The 21,844-nt window shown below is 34.7% G+C and overlaps 2 protein-coding genes across 2 annotated transcripts in view; one reads left to right on the forward strand and one right to left on the reverse strand.

Moving 5' to 3' along the window:
* LOC149088747 (uncharacterized) overlaps positions 1-21,844 on the reverse strand; it is a 98,914-nt gene that overhangs the window by 57,834 nt on the left and 19,236 nt on the right. The gene's annotated exons all lie outside the window — the stretch shown is intronic.
* On the forward strand, positions 15,963-21,542 carry LOC149088748 (uncharacterized). Its single transcript, XM_089249683.1, has 15 exons — positions 15,963-16,158; positions 16,269-16,337; positions 16,594-16,802; positions 16,916-17,405; positions 17,509-18,185; positions 18,328-18,675; positions 18,764-19,104; positions 19,199-19,541; positions 19,626-19,748; positions 19,848-20,010; positions 20,105-20,328; positions 20,435-20,534; positions 20,646-20,833; positions 20,926-21,029; positions 21,170-21,542. The coding sequence occupies exons 1-15, from the start codon at positions 16,144-16,146 to the stop codon at positions 21,457-21,459; spliced, it is 3,684 nt and encodes a 1,227-aa protein (XP_089105809.1). The 5' UTR covers positions 15,963-16,143; the 3' UTR covers positions 21,460-21,542.

A 21,844-nucleotide genomic window follows, 5' to 3' on the forward strand; every position in this document is an offset into this window, starting at 1 on the left:
AGAATATATTCTTCCTTGCAAAGTGCAATTATAATCGGAAGGTGCATTTATAAAATCCAGAATTAAGTCCATTCTGGTCTGAATCCTTTTTGATTACAATGACGCAAAAAACGTTGGGTAGTTTTCTGCGCGTTTTACTAACGTTAACTTACCATCTACAAATAACAACTGTTAAAATTTTGAAGCAAACTTCAAAATTAAATTAATATTATTGTTAATAAAATATCTATTAATATCATACTACATTGACTTTTCCTATGCGGTGCATTAATCAGAAACCAGTTACCAATTTTAATTCAATAATTATAACAGTTTTATTTGATAGATGGCAGAACGGGGTTCCAGCTCTCGCTCTCATTCACGTTTCTCACATATTTATATTCTGTATACTGTATATTTATTTTCAATATTTTCTAGAAGACATATTTTTACGGAGAAAATTTTGTTTTCACCCGTTTATTGGTTAGGAACAGAGTTCTTCAGCCGCTGGTCCATGGGAACTTCTTGAGGGTTGATGAAAAATTAGGTCCAATTCATTTAGTCACTACATAATTTTAGATTTAATTGAAAATTTATATGCTGTCTCTCTGTCAATATTGGTTTATTGGTTTTTGTTTCTGTCTTACCCGTCAGCAGGCCTGCGAATTATTTCTTCTTTTTTTTTTTTGCCGGTCCTCAAACTATTTCTCCAATTTATTTTTTTCCGGTGGCAACTTATTTCTCCCTATTCACGGAATAGAATTTCTCTGTATTTCTTTTCTGGCTGGCTTATTAATTTGTTATTTGTCTTTTCTTTTTTTGCTGGTCCGCAAATTATTTCCCTCATTTACCTTTTTTTTACCGGTCCAATTTATTTCTCCTATTTATTTATTTTTTTCCGTTCGAAAGTATTATTTCTTTTATTCAAGGTATTTTTTTTTTTTTTTTGCCTTATTTAATCATTATTTCTCCCATTTTCAAAAGTTTGAAGAACGTTGAAATAACGAGATATCAACGAAGCATTCATAAAACAATGACACGTCATAAATTTTATCTCAGACGTAGGATTAGTTGTATTTATTGTAGGGATAATATTCCATGTAAATGTTTTATCTCGTAAAATCATGACGCATCAGGAAATTGTCGTCATTCCAGAATAAAAACTCGGAAGTTCGAAAGAGAAACCTAGAGATAATCCGAAAGCAATTATCAGCTCTTTACCTAAATTCCCACTGAGAAGGAACAGGAAATAATCCGAAAGACAGAGAAGCTTAGCTAGGGTTGTTTTTTCCCCCCTACAAATTATCAAATTCTTCTAGTCACTAATGATCCCGTGCTCGCGAAATCATTAATATCTTTTGCTGAGAACAGGCCAATTTCCCTCTTTCCAAATCAATAGGCGTTGATGAAATGATAATAACTACAAAGAAGAATTTCATTACAAACGCATTAAATTTCCATTAGCCACCGGTAAAAATTAATTTCGACCCTTGATTGATGACATTTCGTCGACTGTCACCTCTTAAACGTTTGGACACTATACCGGAGGTTGGTGAAACAATCATTTTTCTTTCGTTTTGTATTGGATTAGATTCATTTCCAATTACTTTTTTTTTTTTTCACGGTAAATGAAACCCCTCCACTTTTATGGAAAAAAGAGACATTATGCAATTATATGAAACATCATTTTATGCCATGTGTATAATTTTTTTTTGTTTGAACACATGATTGTTATTTTAATTATCAAATTTAAAAAAAATGTCAGAAGTTTTGTCATGAAATTAAAACGCGTCAAAAAATTTTAATGAAATTATGAAAATGTCTGAATTAAAATGGCACGACGGAAACTTTCTAATAAAATTAAAACATGTCAGAAATTTTTTAATGAAATTAAAACATGTCAGAAATTTTTTAATGAAATTAAAGAACGTCAGAAATTTTTATAAAATGAAAATTTGATATTCATATGATTAAGTACGTCCACTTGGTACTCTTGCACAAGATTTAATTTTGTTTTATTAGTTATAAGTGATTCTTAAATTGATACAAAACTTTTGCTGAAAGAATATTTCGCGTGATTATTTCATTATTACTATTCTTTCTAAAAATATTATATATATTTTCAAATCAATACACGTCAAAATTGTGATTTGTGAAATTTTAAAAATACTTTGTGAAAAAATGTAATTATACAGGGCATCCATAATTAAAAGACTCTATTTTAAAGTAGCCTACAGGCGAAACCAGTCATCAGAAAAGTGCGAAATTTTGTGGAGGGCTTCATGAAGTGATGGGAATTTGTTTCAGGGGGAAAAAAATTAGTTGCACGTGTCGCCACCAGAGGGCGTTTCAATAAAACCTTTGAAATATGATAACGAAACTTGAAACCACATGATCGTTGTCTGTTCGTCCTGGAAGAGGAAGAAAACCCGTTTCTAAAGACGTAGTTCAGGATGTTTCGCTTCAGGTGGAAGAGGACAGAGCTTTAAATTCCTGTAATAGTAATAGCACTAGTGTCAGGCGTGTAGCACAGGCGTTGATAGGCCACGTTCAACTATCCATAAGATCATACGGAATATCCTCCGATATTATCCGTACAAACTTTCGGTTCTCACTGCAGTTTCTAGCTCGCGTTGAGGTCGATTCAGAGAATGGCCTTGGAATATCCTCTGGACAGACGAAGCGCATTTTCACTTGGATGATGCAGTCAATTCTCACAACTGCCGAATTTGGGAACCAGAAAATTCGCACGCTATCTTAGAGGTTCCGTTGTATTCACCAAAAGTGACGGTGTGGTGTGGATATACTGCATCATTTATTCTCGGTCCGTTCTACGAGGAGTTACGTTCTACAGGTCCAGTGGCATCGGAAAGCGATATGCATTGCTGTTACAGAACGAAATTGTTCCTGCTCTGCAAGCACGTCACTGCCTTACAGACACAATCTTTATACAAGACGGAGCTCCTCCACACATTGCAGTGCGTTAAGAATGTTCTTAAAACACATTTTACAGAAGAACGTGTCATCAGCCGATACTTCCCTATTCTATGGCCTCTCCGATCCCCGGACCTTAGTCCATGCGATTTTTGGCTTTGGGGGCATTTGAAATGTCTGGTAAGTCGTGACAATCCCAGAACTTACCAGATCTACCTGACCTTAAAGGCAACATTTCACGCCACGTGCTGAACATTTCCCCCCACACACACTTCGGTCAGCTATGGAACATGCCATCCAGGGTTGGCAGGTTTTTGACACATGGCAGTTTTTGACGGTTTAAACCGCAGTTTAAACTGTCACGTCAAAAACCCCCCGTCAAAAACCTTTGTCAAAAACTGTCAAAAACCTCAAATATTGCTTTTCGATATAAAAATTCCCATTGAAAATGCACACGTTAATTGCATGTAATGTTTAAAGTGACTATGTTATACAAAGAATAAATACTTAATAAGATTCTAAAATAATTTTCTACTCCCGACAGAATTATTTTGGACAATATATGTTTTTTTTTCTTATAAAATTTGAATAAAGCATAACATGAACATTGAAGGGAAAACTGTGGAACGATTTGACATTCTTTGATTCAAGATGATTCTTGACCTTCCAAAATTTCTTCAACTGCTTATATATATGCATTGATATAAACTATCTGCTGTACTCTTTTTACAACAGATAAGTGTTTAAAAAAGTTTATTACATCATGTATGTAATGTTGATTTCTGTTATTATTAAATTATCTAGATAACCACTGATACTTAAAACAATACTCTTATTGCACATAACATTGAAATATATCTAGCGATCAAAATACTAAATTGTAGGACTAAAATGTCATTTAATTTGGCAATGCTAGCTTGTATATGTCAAACTTGGTTTATTCTTACTTTTCACTATGATATGGTACATTTACTAGTATTTATAATGCAATGGTTTTCCAATTGAAGCTGTATTCAAACGTGCAAAACAAATGCTTTGGGTATCAAGTCTTGTCAGCTCTGCTTTGGTTGAAAATACTCTTTAAAGCTGTGTGAATTTATACACAATGATCTAAGAAATTTTCAGGCGGAAAATAAATGAGTTTAGTTAGTGCATTAACAGATGCTGCGTCAGAAATTTTATATGGAATAAAATTTTGGGCAGATCAGAAAATTTAAAATATCAAAATATATATTTTTCCTCAGTAATTATAATTCTGAATATAAAACCCTTTAATCTAAATAAAAGTAAGTATTTTGTTATTTAACATATCTATCAAGTTAACAAAAACTATTTGACATCATTGACAGTAAGATTTTGATAGTTTTAATACCGAGTTAGTTTCTGGGGTCAAAAACCTAACCCCGATGCCCTATCATACATATTTTGAATAAGCAGCTCTAATCCACTTAACAAATTGAACACAGGTAATGAGTAGCTTAGATAAATAAACCATAAAATTATATTTTATATGTTCTAGGCTCTTTACGTTGAAAAATTCAAAAGTGCAAATTATAATTAATATTTTGTTTTAATTATTGTAATAAATTAATGTTTAAAAATAAAACATTGTAATATGCCAAAAAGTAAGTTTTTCAGCATATTGTACACCTATTATGTTCAAAACATTATCAAAAGGCATTCATTTAGGTTTTTGACGGTTTTCGACAGTTTTTGACGGTTTTCGACAGTTTTTGACGGTTTAAACCAGTTTTTGACAGTTTAAACCAGTTTTTGACACTTGTCATGTCAAAAACCCAACCCTGATGCCATCATACGATTTCGCATGGTATCTGAAAATGATGGCCATCATGTGGGACATGTTTTGTTACAATAACAATTGCTAAAATTGTAAACGTTTGCCTAAATGTGTCATTTCTTAATAGAACGAACGTCCTCTGGTGGTGACATGTGTAACTAATCCCCCCCCCCTTAAACAAATCCCCATCACTTCATGAAGTCCTCCACAAAATTACACACTTTTCTGATGACTGGTTTCGCCTGTAGGCTACTTTAAAATAGGGTCTTCCAATTATGGACGCCCTATATAGGACGTCGGAATTTTTTTTTACATGTAAAATTGTCAGAGAAATTTTAGAAAAATTAGGTCATGTCAGAAATTTCAGAATTGTCAAGTCCCACCAGTAATTTCCTAATGAAATAAAAACATTTTAGAAATTTCCTAATGCAATTAAAACACGCAAGAAATTTTCTAATGAAATTAAAACACATCAGAAATTTTCTAATGAAATTAAAACACATCAGAAATTTTCTAATGAAATTATAGCGCGTTCGAAATTTTCTAATGCAATAAAAACACGCCAGAAATTTTTTAATGAAATTAAACCACGTCAGAAATTTTCTAATGAAATTAAAACACGAGACTTATAAAGCTAATTAGACTAGGACCTATATTTTATTGCCGATTCTGAACGGCAACTATTTTTTTTGTGTGAAACTCTCTGCAGTAGAAATATTTTTTTTCTGTAATCACGTCGCCGTTTCTGTTGTTCCCTTGCGTCAGGAAAGCTTTTGACAAGGACGAACTGGGTATTGAACTCGCGACACCTCTGAGCATCTTTTAGCACTTCAAGCAAGTGTCTTATCGACCTGGGCTACCGCACCTGGGTCAACAATTAAGGTCAATAATTTACGACTTTTTGAAATCATTAGATAACAACAAGGTTTTATATATAATCAGCATATAGCTTAAATTTTACTTCACCAAATCAGAACACCCTAGAAATTTAATAGAATCATGATGTAAATTATATCATGGCAGGAAATTACTGACCTTCCAGAATAAAAAATCGCACAAGTGTTTTTCGAAACCCTCATAGATGATACTTTCTCCAAATGTAGTGCACGTTTGCCAGCAATTCGCTTAAGAAGGGCTTCTTGTTAAATGTTTATTTGATTTTGCGGTCAATTGGATTAACATCCGCGGCGAATTTAAGGTAGGGAAGAGGGGCTAGTCGACTATAGCCCAGGGTGGCAAATTTGAGGAATGAGTGGGCCAAGAAAATTTATAGAATGGGGCGGCGACAAAATTTGTATAACCTCAATAAATTCACCTCTGCCCGGACAGCTAGGGTAAATGCCCGAGTGGCGCAGTGGTAAAGATGCTCGTCTTCCACTATGAAGGTTACCATCAAGGTCCATGGATTCGAATCCGGGCATAGAACATTTGAAGTAAGTTCTTCACCTACCGAGCCAAGGGCGACCACCGATAGATGGAGCCTTCATTTCCCACACAACTCCACTGGTTGGAAATTGCGTATGGCGATATATGACCAGAGTTGGTGTAGTAGTGAGTGACCTAAAGAATTTGCAAGCGCGTGAATGAACAAAAGAATGACCTACAGAGCGAGGGAGCATTCTCAAACTTTTTCCATCCATAGCACCCCCTTTTCCAAGTCAACGCTTATCCGCCGCTTCCGAAGCTACCAGAATAACTAACTCTGAAGAACCTTTGTCAGTCCGCTGCTCTGCGTCGCCTCTGACAAAGATTGACGGCACACAGTTTGAGAACCCCTGACCTAGAGCATGTGTAAATGATCGAAAGAGTGACCCAGTCAGTGAGCAACCAAAAGAGCTACCTAGAGCGTGTGTGTAAGTATAGGAGCGACCAAAACAGTGTACGAGCATCTGAATGGTCAAAACAGTAACTTGGAGAGAGTGTGATCATGGGAAGTGACCAGAAGAATGAGTTGGAGACACAGGTGTACTTGCAGGAGTGGGAGGTGGCCAAGCGGGCTATAACTCAAGGAGGTGAATTCGAGGAAAGAGTAGTCAAGAAAATTAGACTAGAATGGGAGAAGGACGGCAAAACCATAAACTCTAATATTATAATCTAAGCTCTACGATGTTCCGCAGTTTTACGCTTAAAGTTAAATGTGGATGCGTAGGCATTGCCGTATTTTTCCTTACTTATCCACGTCATTTAATTATACCAATTAAAAAAAAAACACTGCCGCACTTGTTTTGACAGAAAAAAAAAAACGCATCACACGCGTACTTACACATTACACACTCAAGAACCCACTGCTTCACATTATAGTTCAAGGAAGCCGTTTACACATAAACCGTCTTTCTGGTGAAGGCCAATTAGAATAAACGCTGAATAAGCTTAAAAAAACTTTTCTTTTTCTTCCGAAGTAAGCACATGATTTTCATGGACCACGCAACTAACCATATTATGTATGGAAAGTACGTGTACATAGCCCCGTTATAGGAAGAAGGTCACAAACACACACACAAAAAATACGTCAGCCTTGGGAATTCTGCTGACGTTTGAAGAGATCAAGAAGAGAGTTTTAAAGAATAAATGAATGAGTAAATAAATGGGCGGGAGATGGTTGAGGAGATTGCGAAATTTCCATTATTATCATCATTGTTATGAATTGGGAGAAAAATGTCTCTTTTTTTTTGGGGGGGGGGACTTCCGGGATCTTCAATGTGCGAAACGTGAGCATTTTTATGGGTTTATTAATTTATTTTAAATACCCGAAAGAAACGAGGACGATGGACTTACCTCATGGTCACGAGTTTATTGATAACGAAGGCCAATGGAACTGCAGTCAGGCTCGGTTAATACGACAAGGGTAAAATTATAGTATCTAGAATTCGCTCCTATCGGCCATTAACTCTTTAAATACGTGAAAGAATAACAATTAGAAAATAAATAAGGATACGAAAGCATACTACGTATAATAAATACAGTCGGTCCTGTTTGATCGGATATCAACGATTCCGGCACACAATATCTGATTATGCGGGGAGCAATTCAATTGCCATTACAACGTTAGTATAGTTTGTATATTGAAAACTGATGAAGGATCAATATTAATAAAGCTTCTCGAATCAATCCGACATCGAAAATGAAGTGATAATTATATTTAATTGCAATGATCACATAATACCTAAGATTCTTACTTTTCATTAGGAAAGTCAGCGTCCTCTGTTGACTCAACAGGAAACAAAAATAAAAAAATTAAATTTAGGCCTACGTATTGAAGACAACTTGAATACTTGAAGGCCAGTAACTGCTCTCAAATGTTTTTTTCAAGTCTTAACTTGATAACATGTTTTCCATTAATTCCAAATGTTTTCATTGAATAAAAACATTATGCGTAGTAAGCGTAAAAACACAGTTGATGTGTATTAACAGTTGGCGTGTGAAGCTTAATATTCGATTAAGCAGGGAAAAGTAATTGAAATTATAATATTAAGCGGAGAACTTTAACATTGTCTGTATGGGAGAAATTTTGGTGCAGGAGGATTTTATCCTGGTATAAACGGATACGAACACATACTATCCGATTAAGCGGGGTATTCGATTATACGAAGAACAATTCAATTGCTGTGTAGCAAAGATAGAATAGTTTGCATATTGAAAATCGATGAAAGATCAGTATATTAACCCGGTTCAGAAAATCAAATGCACCTATTCACGGTATTAACCGGGAAAAAAATTGAACTTTGTACGGCTTTGCTGAGAATAATTTATATTGTTCCGAATAATTTCTTTCACAAGTCCTTGAAATGAGCAGAGGATGAAAAAAAATGCAGGAAGTCTCAGATTTATTGCACAGAACAGCTATTTACACGTATTTAAAAGCAGAGACTTCGACGGAACGCGACCTACAGATTGCAATAAAATCTCTATGCAATAAAAATGTTGATAAGATTATTTTTTAAAAATTTCACCGCCTCTGACGTAACACGTACCGAGATCCTCCGCAGAGGGGTCAATAAAATTTCTAGAATAAATCAGACGTACAAATGAAGTGAAAATTATATTGAATTAAGACGATCACAATACCCAAGATTTTTACTTTTCGTTGCGAAAGTTAGAGCCCTCTATGGTTGCAACGGAGAACAAAAATAAAATAAATATACGTACTGAAGACAACTTAGATATATACTTCCCAGAAGATAAACTTCACAAACACTAACATTTCAATTACCCATTCTGAAAGCCTAGATTTTTTCTTAGTCTTAACTTGGCAACTTATTTACCATTAATTTCAAGGTTTACTCAATAAAAATATTACATACATGGTGGCTCATCTGTGTCAATCGTAATATTCAATTAAACGTGGAAAAGTTGCTGAACTTATTCGGTTAGGATTTAACATCGTCTCATTAAATTTTAATTCTAGAGGTTTCTATTCGTTTGAGAGGGGCCGACTGTATCTTGTTAGAATTCATTCGTAATCTCCACAATTTTGTTCCCGGAGGATAAGTGCAGAGAAATCATTTGTGGACATTATAGAGGTCTGCCAATGGGAAACATGCACAATATCGATTATTTCTTTCAGTAATAACTCTTTCAAGGAACTGACTCAATACATTAATTAATTGCTCTGAAAACCTGCTAATCAACAGAACAAACACGACAACACAAGAGCTTCTTTTTAAAGTACGTACTTTAAAATTAAGTTAGTTTTTCAAAAAAAATCTTAAAAGAAGAAGAAATACTACTCGAGATTTAAGCAACAGTGATGTTGCCAACTTGTTGTACAAGCCAATTGTATTTTTTTGAAGAAATTATAATTTAATATTATTAAAAAAAAATTCTATCTGGTGTGTATATTAGTAGTATACGCAGCGGTATACCGCGCTTTTTTGGCACGCTCCATCTCCGGGGACCCTCCGTCTCTAGGTATTTACTGAGATATAGTATGATATGGACTCCGAGGACCCTCCGTCTCTGTGTTTATCCCCACTTTCGGTATCTCGAGCTTTTGTCTATTCATAGTTATTTTATTATTTATGTTTCAACTATTACTTTTTATTTCATTCACTTGAAATTTTTTATACATTTCTATTAAAAGTTTTTAAAAGTTTAAAAAGTTTTAAAAATATGTTTTAACGTACTTAATTTTTTATACATTTATTTTTGTTATATTAGATTCAAGATTATTTTTACCGACTTTTTTTATGTTTTTTTATTTGAAATTTTTCACTTTAATACATTTTTCAATTTCTATACAAAGTTTTTCAATTCAACTCTTTAAACAAATACTTTTAAACTGATTCTTTTTTCTATATATTTGTAATATATTAATTCAATATTGTTATTTACTTAATGTTTTCTTCATTTCTTTAATACTTCTTATATTACTTTTATGAAATTATATGATACATATAAAAAATAAGAGAATGCATGCAAAAAACCCACAAGACAGGAAACAAATCTATAGCAAAAATAATTTATTCATGAAATAGGAGCGTATATACATATGGGAGATAGGGGATTTTCCCCTATTGTGGAAACATTATCAATATCCGTAGGGTAACGTGGAGAAGTCATCCTTCAATATTCTTTTGTCGTAGACAAGGCCATACTTCTTCTCTTCAACTCTAGTGAGAATTCGTCTTCTTTTAACCTCTCTGGTTATCTTATATTCGTCTCGAATGACGACTTTTGCGGTGAAGTCCAGGGATTGAACCAGGGCATTCATCGTGTCGTAATTGAGGATTTTTGAATTCCTATAGTTCAGTGTGAAACCGCGAATCTTACAAGACACTCGTCCATCCGACCTTCTATATGCATAGTTTTTTGCTCCACCTATAAAATTTACGAAAATAGAATAAAAACGTTGACAAATATCAGTTTTCCCTATGGAAAAAAATATTAATGACACTTCATTCAAATGAGAACCTTTTTTTTTATGGATTAAATATTAATTTTTTTAAAAAGGGTATTACCTGATACAAAGTCAGTAATCGTATGTCCATCAAGTTCATCTGTGAACTGTCCAAGAAAATCACCAAGTGGCGGGTCGTTGGCCCCGTTACTGGCATAGATTATTCTGAAATTTAAAAAATAAAAATCAATAAGTAAATGATTGCTAATGAAATTAAACAGTTTCATCAAAATTTTTATAATATGTTAGCAACTTACGAGTCTGTATCAAAATACAACAAGGCATCTCCTAGCTTCTCCATCTCCGAGTATAACTTTAGCCGAGCCCACGCTGTTGTGAATGTAGCGAGAAAAATATTTGTCCTATCTGTTTGGGGTGTGCAATCAGTCTTGTACTGCCAATGAACAGCTGCTATGTTTTCGGTTGGTAGATACAAGTCCTTAACCTGCAAAAGTTTTTGGTTTAATGAATGAGTATTTGAATTTTTTAACTAGTTAAAATTATAACTCTGAATGTTTTATAAAACTATGAAGAATAATCTAAAAAACATATTTACCTCTATCGCAGTATCATTCATCATCTTATAAAAATCGGATGTTTTGGTTACATACGACAATTGGGTCTTGTTTTCTTGCATTCCCCAGCGACCCCAGAAGCTAAGAAAAAAAACGTTAGTTTACCAGTGATTCTATATGATCATGAAAAAAAAGAGAAAAACATCGTGACTTTTATCAAACCATGTATGATAAAGTTAAAAGTTACCTATTTAGACATAACTTTGCCACCTGGCGTCGACCTGGATTAACCTGGATGTTTTTGGGATCTAGTTCTATGTCCTCGACTTGCTTATACTGGTTAATGTATGCGGTTTTCTCCTCGTTTGTCACACAGTTAGTCGGCCAACCAGAGGATTCCTGTTTGATCTTGAGGAAAGCATTGATGTAGGGGGCGAATAGACCCTCCTGCGATTGCTCAAAATGGTAAACCTGGAAAAAACAATTTACGGATTGAAAACAATATCACATTATATGGATTAACGTTAAAAACTACAAAAAAAAAAGTGATGAATAAAACAATTACCTCGTATATCTTCTTCACAATGTAGCCTTTTTCAATGGCCTTTTTGATCTCTTCAGAAACCCATGTACCTGTGAGACTCCTCTCTTCATCATTGTGCTGACATTCTTTAGATAATGTTTCAACACACGAACGACATAGGGGAAAAGTCAGTTTTCCATTAGACCTAGAAAAAAAAACATTTTTTAATAAATGAGTAAATAAATATTTAGAAAAAACACTCAAATAATAATAATTTAGAGGGGAAAAAACACGCTCTATTTACCTGTATGGGAGAACGGGTAGGTATAAACCTCTGGGTGCTAAAACCTTGCACTTTACTATACCGAAATATGATGATAGGTCATCGAAATCTTCTGTGACAATCCGTGGATGTCCGACCGGATATCTGGAATGGAAAAAACCATCGATAATCTTTTTTTTTAATCAATACATTAAAATTTATTTATAAAAAAATAATTAAAGTACTCACTTGCAGTACTTATTGACCCACGGGTACAAAGACGTGAAGTCAATATATTTTGCAGTGCCTTGATAGAAGAGCTTGGTAGCATTGGTCCTTCCACCATAGAATGCGTCTCTGGGTTCTAACCTACCAACAAAGTTGAAGTCCGTCAAGAAATTTTTCAAATCTGTGTCCGTTTTTTTCTGGGCACTGAAATCGTGCTCCCATATAATTTCAAGATTGAAACCCCCTTGTCGTAACTTTTTTTCTTTCTCTATGGTCTTTTTGTGGAGTTCCCACATATAATTTTGTGTGGTAGGATTCATCATGTCTTTCTCGAAACATTGAGGACACCCATGCCAATAGCAACCTTAAAAGATATAAAAAACAATAATTAGTGAAAATAGTTCAGAAAATAAACTAAGAAATGTAGTAAAACAAAAAGTAACTTAAATGTCGCTTACCATGAAACAAAAATATAGTGTTTGTTTCGACACAGAATCCGTCCACGCTGAGTCCGAGAATTCGTTTTTCTCCTGTTCCGTTTCTTGAATGATTTATTTTCATGCCATTTTTGTGATTGAGATATGATAACCATTCAACGCCTAGTCTGCTGCTGTTCGTTTGGTTGACATAGCCTGATACAGGCACCATTCCAATTGACCCCTCATCAATGTATTTAGACCTATAGGTCGCCATACAGGCCGAGGCAATGGTCAGATATTGGAAGGGGTCAACACCCGTTAATTCCAAGAACTCATCTCGAAACTTCAAACAACATCGTCGAAGAATATCAACGTCTGACCTAAAAGAAATTAGAAAAATAAAAATATTCATTATAGCTTTGGAAAACGATAAAGAAATAAATCATATGCAGCACAAAAAAAACTTACTTGCAGTATTCGTACATTTCGTCTCGGAAGACGAATTTTTCACATTTTCTCTTTTCATACCAGACGTCAAATTTTGCTTTGATGTCGACAGCGTAACCTTCAGGATTATAGAACCTTTTGTCGGGAAGCGCTTCATCATAGTCCTGATTTTCTGGTCGGTTGAAGAGATGGGGGAAGAACCCTTTCTTCAACTCTTCAAAACCAAAAGTCTTTGGAAATTTGGATAAGGCCATGGGGAGAAAGTTGAGACTGTCTATAATTCGAATATTTAGACTGTCCAGACGCAAAGCCATGATCTTGGAGCCGCAAGGTACAACAGATGGCTTGATTCCTTGCTCCAAGAGATATCTATAAAAAAAAGCATGTAAAAAAAATTTAACATTAAAAAAACCACATAAAATGCATGCATGTATATAAACATTGAACTAAATATACATATATATATGAGAATGATATATCTAAAAATTAGAGGTTTGACAAAAAAACTTACTTGAGCAAAAATTGACCATCGAACCCCTTCATGTTGTGTGCGATGGCTGTAAATCCCTTATGTTCCTTGCAAAAGAGCCAGATGCAGAAATCAACGATGGCGTTGTAGCCACGAAAAACGAACTCCGTTCCATCTGAATATTGTGCCATAGCAAAGTTGATAATATGTTCGCCGGAAGATTGGTCTGTTTCAAAATCGAAGAAGATGAGTTTTTTCGATGGAGACTTTGGATTCTTCTTCTTGAGGGAGCACAGATGACTTTCATCGAGATAGAAAACTTGACAATTATTGCAATATTTTTCCCCACAGACGTGCTCACCACGGGGTCGCTCTTGTTCTACGAGAAATTTTTTGCAAGATTGACATTCATAAAATTGCTGACAGTAACTGGCATTCTTGCCCCCAAAGTTCTTATGCCTAGCAAAACAACCATCTGATCTACAAATTCTATGGCAGTCTTTGCAGTGTTGAGCGTGAGTGGTGATGCAAGACTCGTCGAAGCAGGTGTTACATCTCGTAGCACATTTATGGTACTGGACATGGTCGTAGGCCTTATCGCAATCCGGACAGTAGAAATTAGTGCCGTGGAAACCCTTGGGAGATGTAATCAGATCATAATGTCCATTGTGAAGCAACAAAAATATTTTTTTGTCCTTCCTGGATGTCTTGAATACAACCTGTAAAAATATATAATAGTATCGATATATTAGCTTTACGTAGTTTTGGCTTAAACATAAGTAAAAAAAAAAATTATAGTCATTCGATAGTTAAAACCAATACCTTATAAAATTCCTCCAAGGACTTGACAATTATCTGAACGTCTAGAACTGTGGCAAACTTTTCGATTGCATCAAACCCACAGGGACCTATAGGAACATCGGCTTTTTGATACAGGTCCAGGGCCATCTTTTTCTGTATGTTTCTTCTTGCGTCTTTTATGCTAGAAAGTTTAGGATGTTTCTCAACTATGGCGTTTCCTACGATGATCGCGCGTGCGCAGCACAACCCGTCTTCAGGAATACATATAACTGATTTCTTTGCTAATCTATCTGTTGTGATGTTAGTGATCTTTCTTCTTGGAATTCCACCTCCTCGCGGTAGTCGGACTGTGATGACGTCAAATCTCAGGGAAGGATCGTTTAGTGGGATGGAATTCTTGCTTTGCAACACTTTCATTATAACTGCCAGAAATGATTCTATCGTGAGCGAGGCCTTAGGAACAAGACCTGTTGATATAGGCTTTTCAAAATTATCGGAAAGCATTATAATTCTGGAAAAAAAATATATTCAAATCAAAAATAATCAATTTTTCAAAAGTAAAATCAACTATTCAAATAAAAAATAATTCCTCAAATTATTCTGAATACTTTAATAAATATTTACCGAATTCTGTCATCTGAATGTAGTCCACGTGTTGTTTCGTCTATCAACTGCGATAATAAGGCTCGCAAAAAATCCACTGCTACTATTATCAGGGTTGATGGGTCTGTCAAATGTTCGGTCTTTATTCGAGCAGTAAACGTAACCTGGTCCGCGTTGAACCGAAGGTTTTTCTTACGGGACTGTTCATGTAATTCGTATGGTTTTTTGACCTACAGAACAAAGCGAAAATATGATATCAAAGCAACAAATAGAATAAAATCACAACACACAACATACAAGAAAATACAATAATTCAAAAAAAAAAAAAATCTTATGTAATCATCTTTGAATGTCCCTTCTAATCCAATCTGATTTATAGCTTCCTATAACACAGATACAAATATTAAATAAATGGCTTTTTTTTTTAAACAATATTATCGAAAACAACAGCATTGAATTTTTAAAAATAATATTGTACTGCCATACCTTTTCTACTTGCTCCATATCGATATCATCAGGAAATGGATCAATCACAGATTCAATATCAAAATTGTCCTGTAGGAAGAAAAATACAAATTTAAAATGGATGTCCCCCTTAAGGCATTTTTTTTAAAAAAAAATACCTTTTCATCGACAGACTAGCTAAAAGCATAGATATGAACTTACATATTGATCTTCCATCGTAGTCAGAGTCTAAAGATTTCGAGAGATGTTGTTACTCCGAATGAAGAAAAACGAATACGATCTTCTAATCAGCGCCCCTAGCGGCGAACAAAACTTCCGACCAACAACAGGGAGGGAAGAAGGGGGGGGGGTCACTCTTGCCATGATAGTGTCCCCTAAACTGCCATCTATATTATTTTATTGACATATGTTGAAGATACTGAAAAACTCTAAATCGCCGTTTCTTACTTTAAATACGCATATTTCTGAAAGGATTTCTGATATATAGAAGACTTTTTATTAAAAAATGAATAATAAATTGGAAAAGAAAGAATTGTTCATCCCAGCTCGTCAGTTGATTGTTACTAACAGTAGTAATGTATGTATAGCTCTTTGGTTCCTAACGCGCAGTACAATGACTTCAGTCAATCAGTTGTGATTGCTGTTTGGCGCGTTAAATTTGTGTAATTATCGGTGTTGTCGATCGCCAGAGGCTGCAATTCAGTTATCGGACCCAATATAATAAACTGCGCGATTAGAAGATCGTATTCGTTTTTCTTCATTCGGAGTAACAACATCTCTCGAAATCTTTAGACTCTGACTACGATGGAAGATCAATATGTAAGTTCATATCTATGCTTTTAGCTAGTCTGTCGATGAAAAGGTATTTTTTTAAAAAAAAATGCCTTAAGGGGGACATCCATTTTAAATTTGTATTTTTCTTCCTACAGGACAATTTTGATATTGAATCTGTGATTGATCCATTTCCTGATGATATCGATATGGAGCATGTAGAAAAGGTATGGCAGTACAATATTATTTTTAAAAATTCAATGCTGTTGTTTTCGATAATATTGTTTAAAAAAAAAAGCCATTTATTTAATATTTGTATCTGTGTTATAGGAAGCTATAAATCAGATTGGATTAGAAGGGACATTCAAAGATGATTACATAAGATTTTTTTTTTTTTTGAATTATTGTATTTTCTTGTATGTTGTGTGTTGTGATTTTATTCTATTTGTTGCTTTGATATCATATTTTCGCTTTGTTCTGTAGGTCAAAAAACCATACGAATTACATGAACAGTCCCGTAAGAAAAACCTTCGGTTCAACGCGGACCAGGTTACGTTTACTGCTCGAATAAAGACCGAACATTTGACAGACCCATCAACCCTGATAATAGTAGCAGTGGATTTTTTGCGAGCCTTATTATCGCAGTTGATAGACGAAACAACACGTGGACTACATTCAGATGACAGAATTCGGTAAATATTTATTAAAGTATTCAGAATAATTTGAGGAATTATTTTTTATTTGAATAGTTGATTTTACTTTTGAAAAATTGATTATTTTTGATTTGAATATATTTTTTTTCCAGAATTATAATGCTTTCCGATAATTTTGAAAAGCCTATATCAACAGGTCTTGTTCCTAAGGCCTCGCTCACGATAGAATCATTTCTGGCAGTTATAATGAAAGTGTTGCAAAGCAAGAATTCCATCCCACTAAACGATCCTTCCCTGAGATTTGACGTCATCACAGTCCGACTACCGCGAGGAGGTGGAATTCCAAGAAGAAAGATCACTAACATCACAACAGATAGATTAGCAAAGAAATCAGTTATATGTATTCCTGAAGACGGGTTGTGCTGCGCACGCGCGATCATCGTAGGAAACGCCATAGTTGAGAAACATCCTAAACTTTCTAGCATAAAAGACGCAAGAAGAAACATACAGAAAAAGATGGCCCTGGACCTGTATCAAAAAGCCGATGTTCCTATAGGTCCCTGTGGGTTTGATGCAATCGAAAAGTTTGCCACAGTTCTAGACGTTCAGATAATTGTCAAGTCCTTGGAGGAATTTTATAAGGTATTGGTTTTAACTATCGAATGACTATAATTTTTTTTTTTACTTATGTTTAAGCCAAAACTACGTAAAGCTAATATATCGATACTATTATATATTTTTACAGGTTGTATTCAAGACATCCAGGAAGGACAAAAAAATATTTTTGTTGCTTCACAATGGACATTATGATCTGATTACATCTCCCAAGGGTTTCCACGGCACTAATTTCTACTGTCCGGATTGCGATAAGGCCTACGACCATGTCCAGTACCATAAATGTGCTACGAGATGTAACACCTGCTTCGACGAGTCTTGCATCACCACTCACGCTCAACACTGCAAAGACTGCCATAGAATTTGTAGATCAGATGGTTGTTTTGCTAGGCATAAGAACTTTGGGGGCAAGAATGCCAGTTACTGTCAGCAATTTTATGAATGTCAATCTTGCAAAAAATTTCTCGTAGAACAAGAGCGACCCCGTGGTGAGCACGTCTGTGGGGAAAAATATTGCAATAATTGTCAAGTTTTCTATCTCGATGAAAGTCATCTGTGCTCCCTCAAGAAGAAGAATCCAAAGTCTCCATCGAAAAAACTCATCTTCTTCGATTTTGAAACAGACCAATCTTCCGGCGAACATATTATCAACTTTGCTATGGCACAATATTCAGATGGAACGGAGTTCGTTTTTCGTGGCTACAACGCCATCGTTGATTTCTGCATCTGGCTCTTTTGCAAGGAACATAAGGGATTTACAGCCATCGCACACAACATGAAGGGGTTCGATGGTCAATTTTTGCTCAAGTAAGTTTTTTTGTCAAACCTCTAATTTTTAGATATATCATTCTCATATATATATGTATATTTAGTTCAATGTTTATATACATGCATGCATTTTATGTGGTTTTTTTAATGTTAAATTTTTTTTACATGCTTTTTTTTATAGATATCTCTTGGAGCAAGGAATCAAGCCATCTGTTGTACCTTGCGGCTCCAAGATCATGGCTTTGCGTCTGGACAGTCTAAATATTCGAATTATAGACAGTCTCAACTTTCTCCCCATGGCCTTATCCAAATTTCCAAAGACTTTTGGTTTTGAAGAGTTGAAGAAAGGGTTCTTCCCCCATCTCTTCAACCGACCAGAAAATCAGGACTATGATGAAGCGCTTCCCGACAAAAGGTTCTATAATCCTGAAGGTTACGCTGTCGACATCAAAGCAAAATTTGACGTCTGGTATGAAAAGAGAAAATGTGAAAAATTCGTCTTCCGAGACGAAATGTACGAATACTGCAAGTAAGTTTTTTTTGTGCTGCATATGATTTATTTCTTTATCGTTTTCCAAAGCTATAATGAATATTTTTATTTTTCTAATTTCTTTTAGGTCAGACGTTGATATTCTTCGACGATGTTGTTTGAAGTTTCGAGATGAGTTCTTGGAATTAACGGGTGTTGACCCCTTCCAATATCTGACCATTGCCTCGGCCTGTATGGCGACCTATAGGTCTAAATACATTGATGAGGGGTCAATTGGAATGGTGCCTGTATCAGGCTATGTCAACCAAACGAACAGCAGCAGACTAGGCGTTGAATGGTTATCATATCTCAATCACAAAAATGGCATGAAAATAAATCATTCAAGAAACGGAACAGGAGAAAAACGAATTCTCGGACTCAGCGTGGACGGATTCTGTGTCGAAACAAACACTATATTTTTGTTTCATGGTAAGCGACATTTAAGTTACTTTTTGTTTTACTACATTTCTTAGTTTATTTTCTGAACTATTTTCACTAATTATTGTTTTTTATATCTTTTAAGGTTGCTATTGGCATGGGTGTCCTCAATGTTTCGAGAAAGACATGATGAATCCTACCACACAAAATTATATGTGGGAACTCCACAAAAAGACCATAGAGAAAGAAAAAAAGTTACGACAAGGGGGTTTCAATCTTGAAATTATATGGGAGCACGATTTCAGTGCCCAGAAAAAAACGGACACAGATTTGAAAAATTTCTTGACGGACTTCAACTTTGTTGGTAGGTTAGAACCCAGAGACGCATTCTATGGTGGAAGGACCAATGCTACCAAGCTCTTCTATCAAGGCACTGCAAAATATATTGACTTCACGTCTTTGTACCCGTGGGTCAATAAGTACTGCAAGTGAGTACTTTAATTATTTTTTTATAAATAAATTTTAATGTATTGATTAAAAAAAAAGATTATCGATGGTTTTTTCCATTCCAGATATCCGGTCGGACATCCACGGATTGTCACAGAAGATTTCGATGACCTATCATCATATTTCGGTATAGTAAAGTGCAAGGTTTTAGCACCCAGAGGTTTATACCTACCCGTTCTCCCATACAGGTAAATAGAGCGTGTTTTTTCCCCTCTAAATTATTATTATTTGAGTGTTTTTTCTAAATATTTATTTACTCATTTATTAAAAAATGTTTTTTTTTCTAGGTCTAATGGAAAACTGACTTTTCCCCTATGTCGTTCGTGTGTTGAAACATTATCTAAAGAATGTCAGCACAATGATGAAGAGAGGAGTCTCACAGGTACATGGGTTTCTGAAGAGATCAAAAAGGCCATTGAAAAAGGCTACATTGTGAAGAAGATATACGAGGTAATTGTTTTATTCATCACTTTTTTTTTTGTAGTTTTTAACGTTAATCCATATAATGTGATATTGTTTTCAATCCGTAAATTGTTTTTTCCAGGTTTACCATTTTGAGCAATCGCAGGAGGGTCTATTCGCCCCCTACATCAATGCTTTCCTCAAGATCAAACAGGAATCCTCTGGTTGGCCGACTAACTGTGTGACAAACGAGGAGAAAACCGCATACATTAACCAGTATAAGCAAGTCGAGGACATAGAACTAGATCCCAAAAACATCCAGGTTAATCCAGGTCGACGCCAGGTGGCAAAGTTATGTCTAAATAGGTAACTTTTAACTTTATCATACATGGTTTGATAAAAGTCACGATGTTTTTCTCTTTTTTTTCATGATCATATAGAATCACTGGTAAACTAACGTTTTTTTTCTTAGCTTCTGGGGTCGCTGGGGAATGCAAGAAAACAAGACCCAATTGTCGTATGTAACCAAAACATCCGATTTTTATAAGATGATGAATGATACTGCGATAGAGGTAAATATGTTTTTTAGATTATTCTTCATAGTTTTATAAAACATTCAGAGTTATAATTTTAACTAGTTAAAAAATTCAAATACTCATTCATTAAACCAAAAACTTTTGCAGGTTAAGGACTTGTATCTACCAACCGAAAACATAGCAGCTGTTCATTGGCAGTACAAGACTGATTGCACACCCCAAACAGATAGGACAAATATTTTTCTCGCTACATTCACAACAGCGTGGGCTCGGCTAAAGTTATACTCGGAGATGGAGAAGCTAGGAGATGCCTTGTTGTATTTTGATACAGACTCGTAAGTTGCTAACATATTATAAAAATTTTGATGAAACTGTTTAATTTCATTAGCAATCATTTACTTATTGATTTTTATTTTTTAAATTTCAGAATAATCTATGCCAGTAACGGGGCCAACGACCCGCCACTTGGTGATTTTCTTGGACAGTTCACAGATGAACTTGATGGACATACGATTACTGACTTTGTATCAGGTAATACCCTTTTTAAAAAAATTAATATTTAATCCATAAAAAAAAAGGTTCTCATTTGAATGAAGTGTCATTAATATTTTTTTCCATAGGGAAAACTGATATTTGTCAACGTTTTTATTCTATTTTCGTAAATTTTATAGGTGGAGCAAAAAACTATGCATATAGAAGGTCGGATGGACGAGTGTCTTGTAAGATTCGCGGTTTCACACTGAACTATAGGAATTCAAAAATCCTCAATTACGACACGATGAATGCCCTGGTTCAATCCCTGGACTTCACCGCAAAAGTCGTCATTCGAGACGAATATAAGATAACCAGAGAGGTTAAAAGAAGACGAATTCTCACTAGAGTTGAAGAGAAGAAGTATGGCCTTGTCTACGACAAAAGAATATTGAAGGATGACTTCTCCACGTTACCCTACGGATATTGATAATGTTTCCACAATAGGGGAAAATCCCCTATCTCCCATATGTATATACGCTCCTATTTCATGAATAAATTATTTTTGCTATAGATTTGTTTCCTGTCTTGTGGGTTTTTTGCATGCATTCTCTTATTTTTTATATGTATCATATAATTTCATAAAAGTAATATAAGAAGTATTAAAGAAATGAAGAAAACATTAAGTAAATAACAATATTGAATTAATATATTACAAATATATAGAAAAAAGAATCAGTTTAAAAGTATTTGTTTAAAGAGTTGAATTGAAAAACTTTGTATAGAAATTGAAAAATGTATTAAAGTGAAAAATTTCAAATAAAAAAACATAAAAAAAGTCGGTAAAAATAATCTTGAATCTAATATAACAAAAA

This window comes from Pholcus phalangioides, unplaced genomic scaffold (assembly GCF_987345545.1).
Source record: "Pholcus phalangioides strain wild (caught in Gottingen) unplaced genomic scaffold, Ppha-v1.0 ptg000003l_1, whole genome shotgun sequence".
Lineage (NCBI taxonomy): Eukaryota > Metazoa > Arthropoda > Arachnida > Araneae > Pholcidae > Pholcus > Pholcus phalangioides.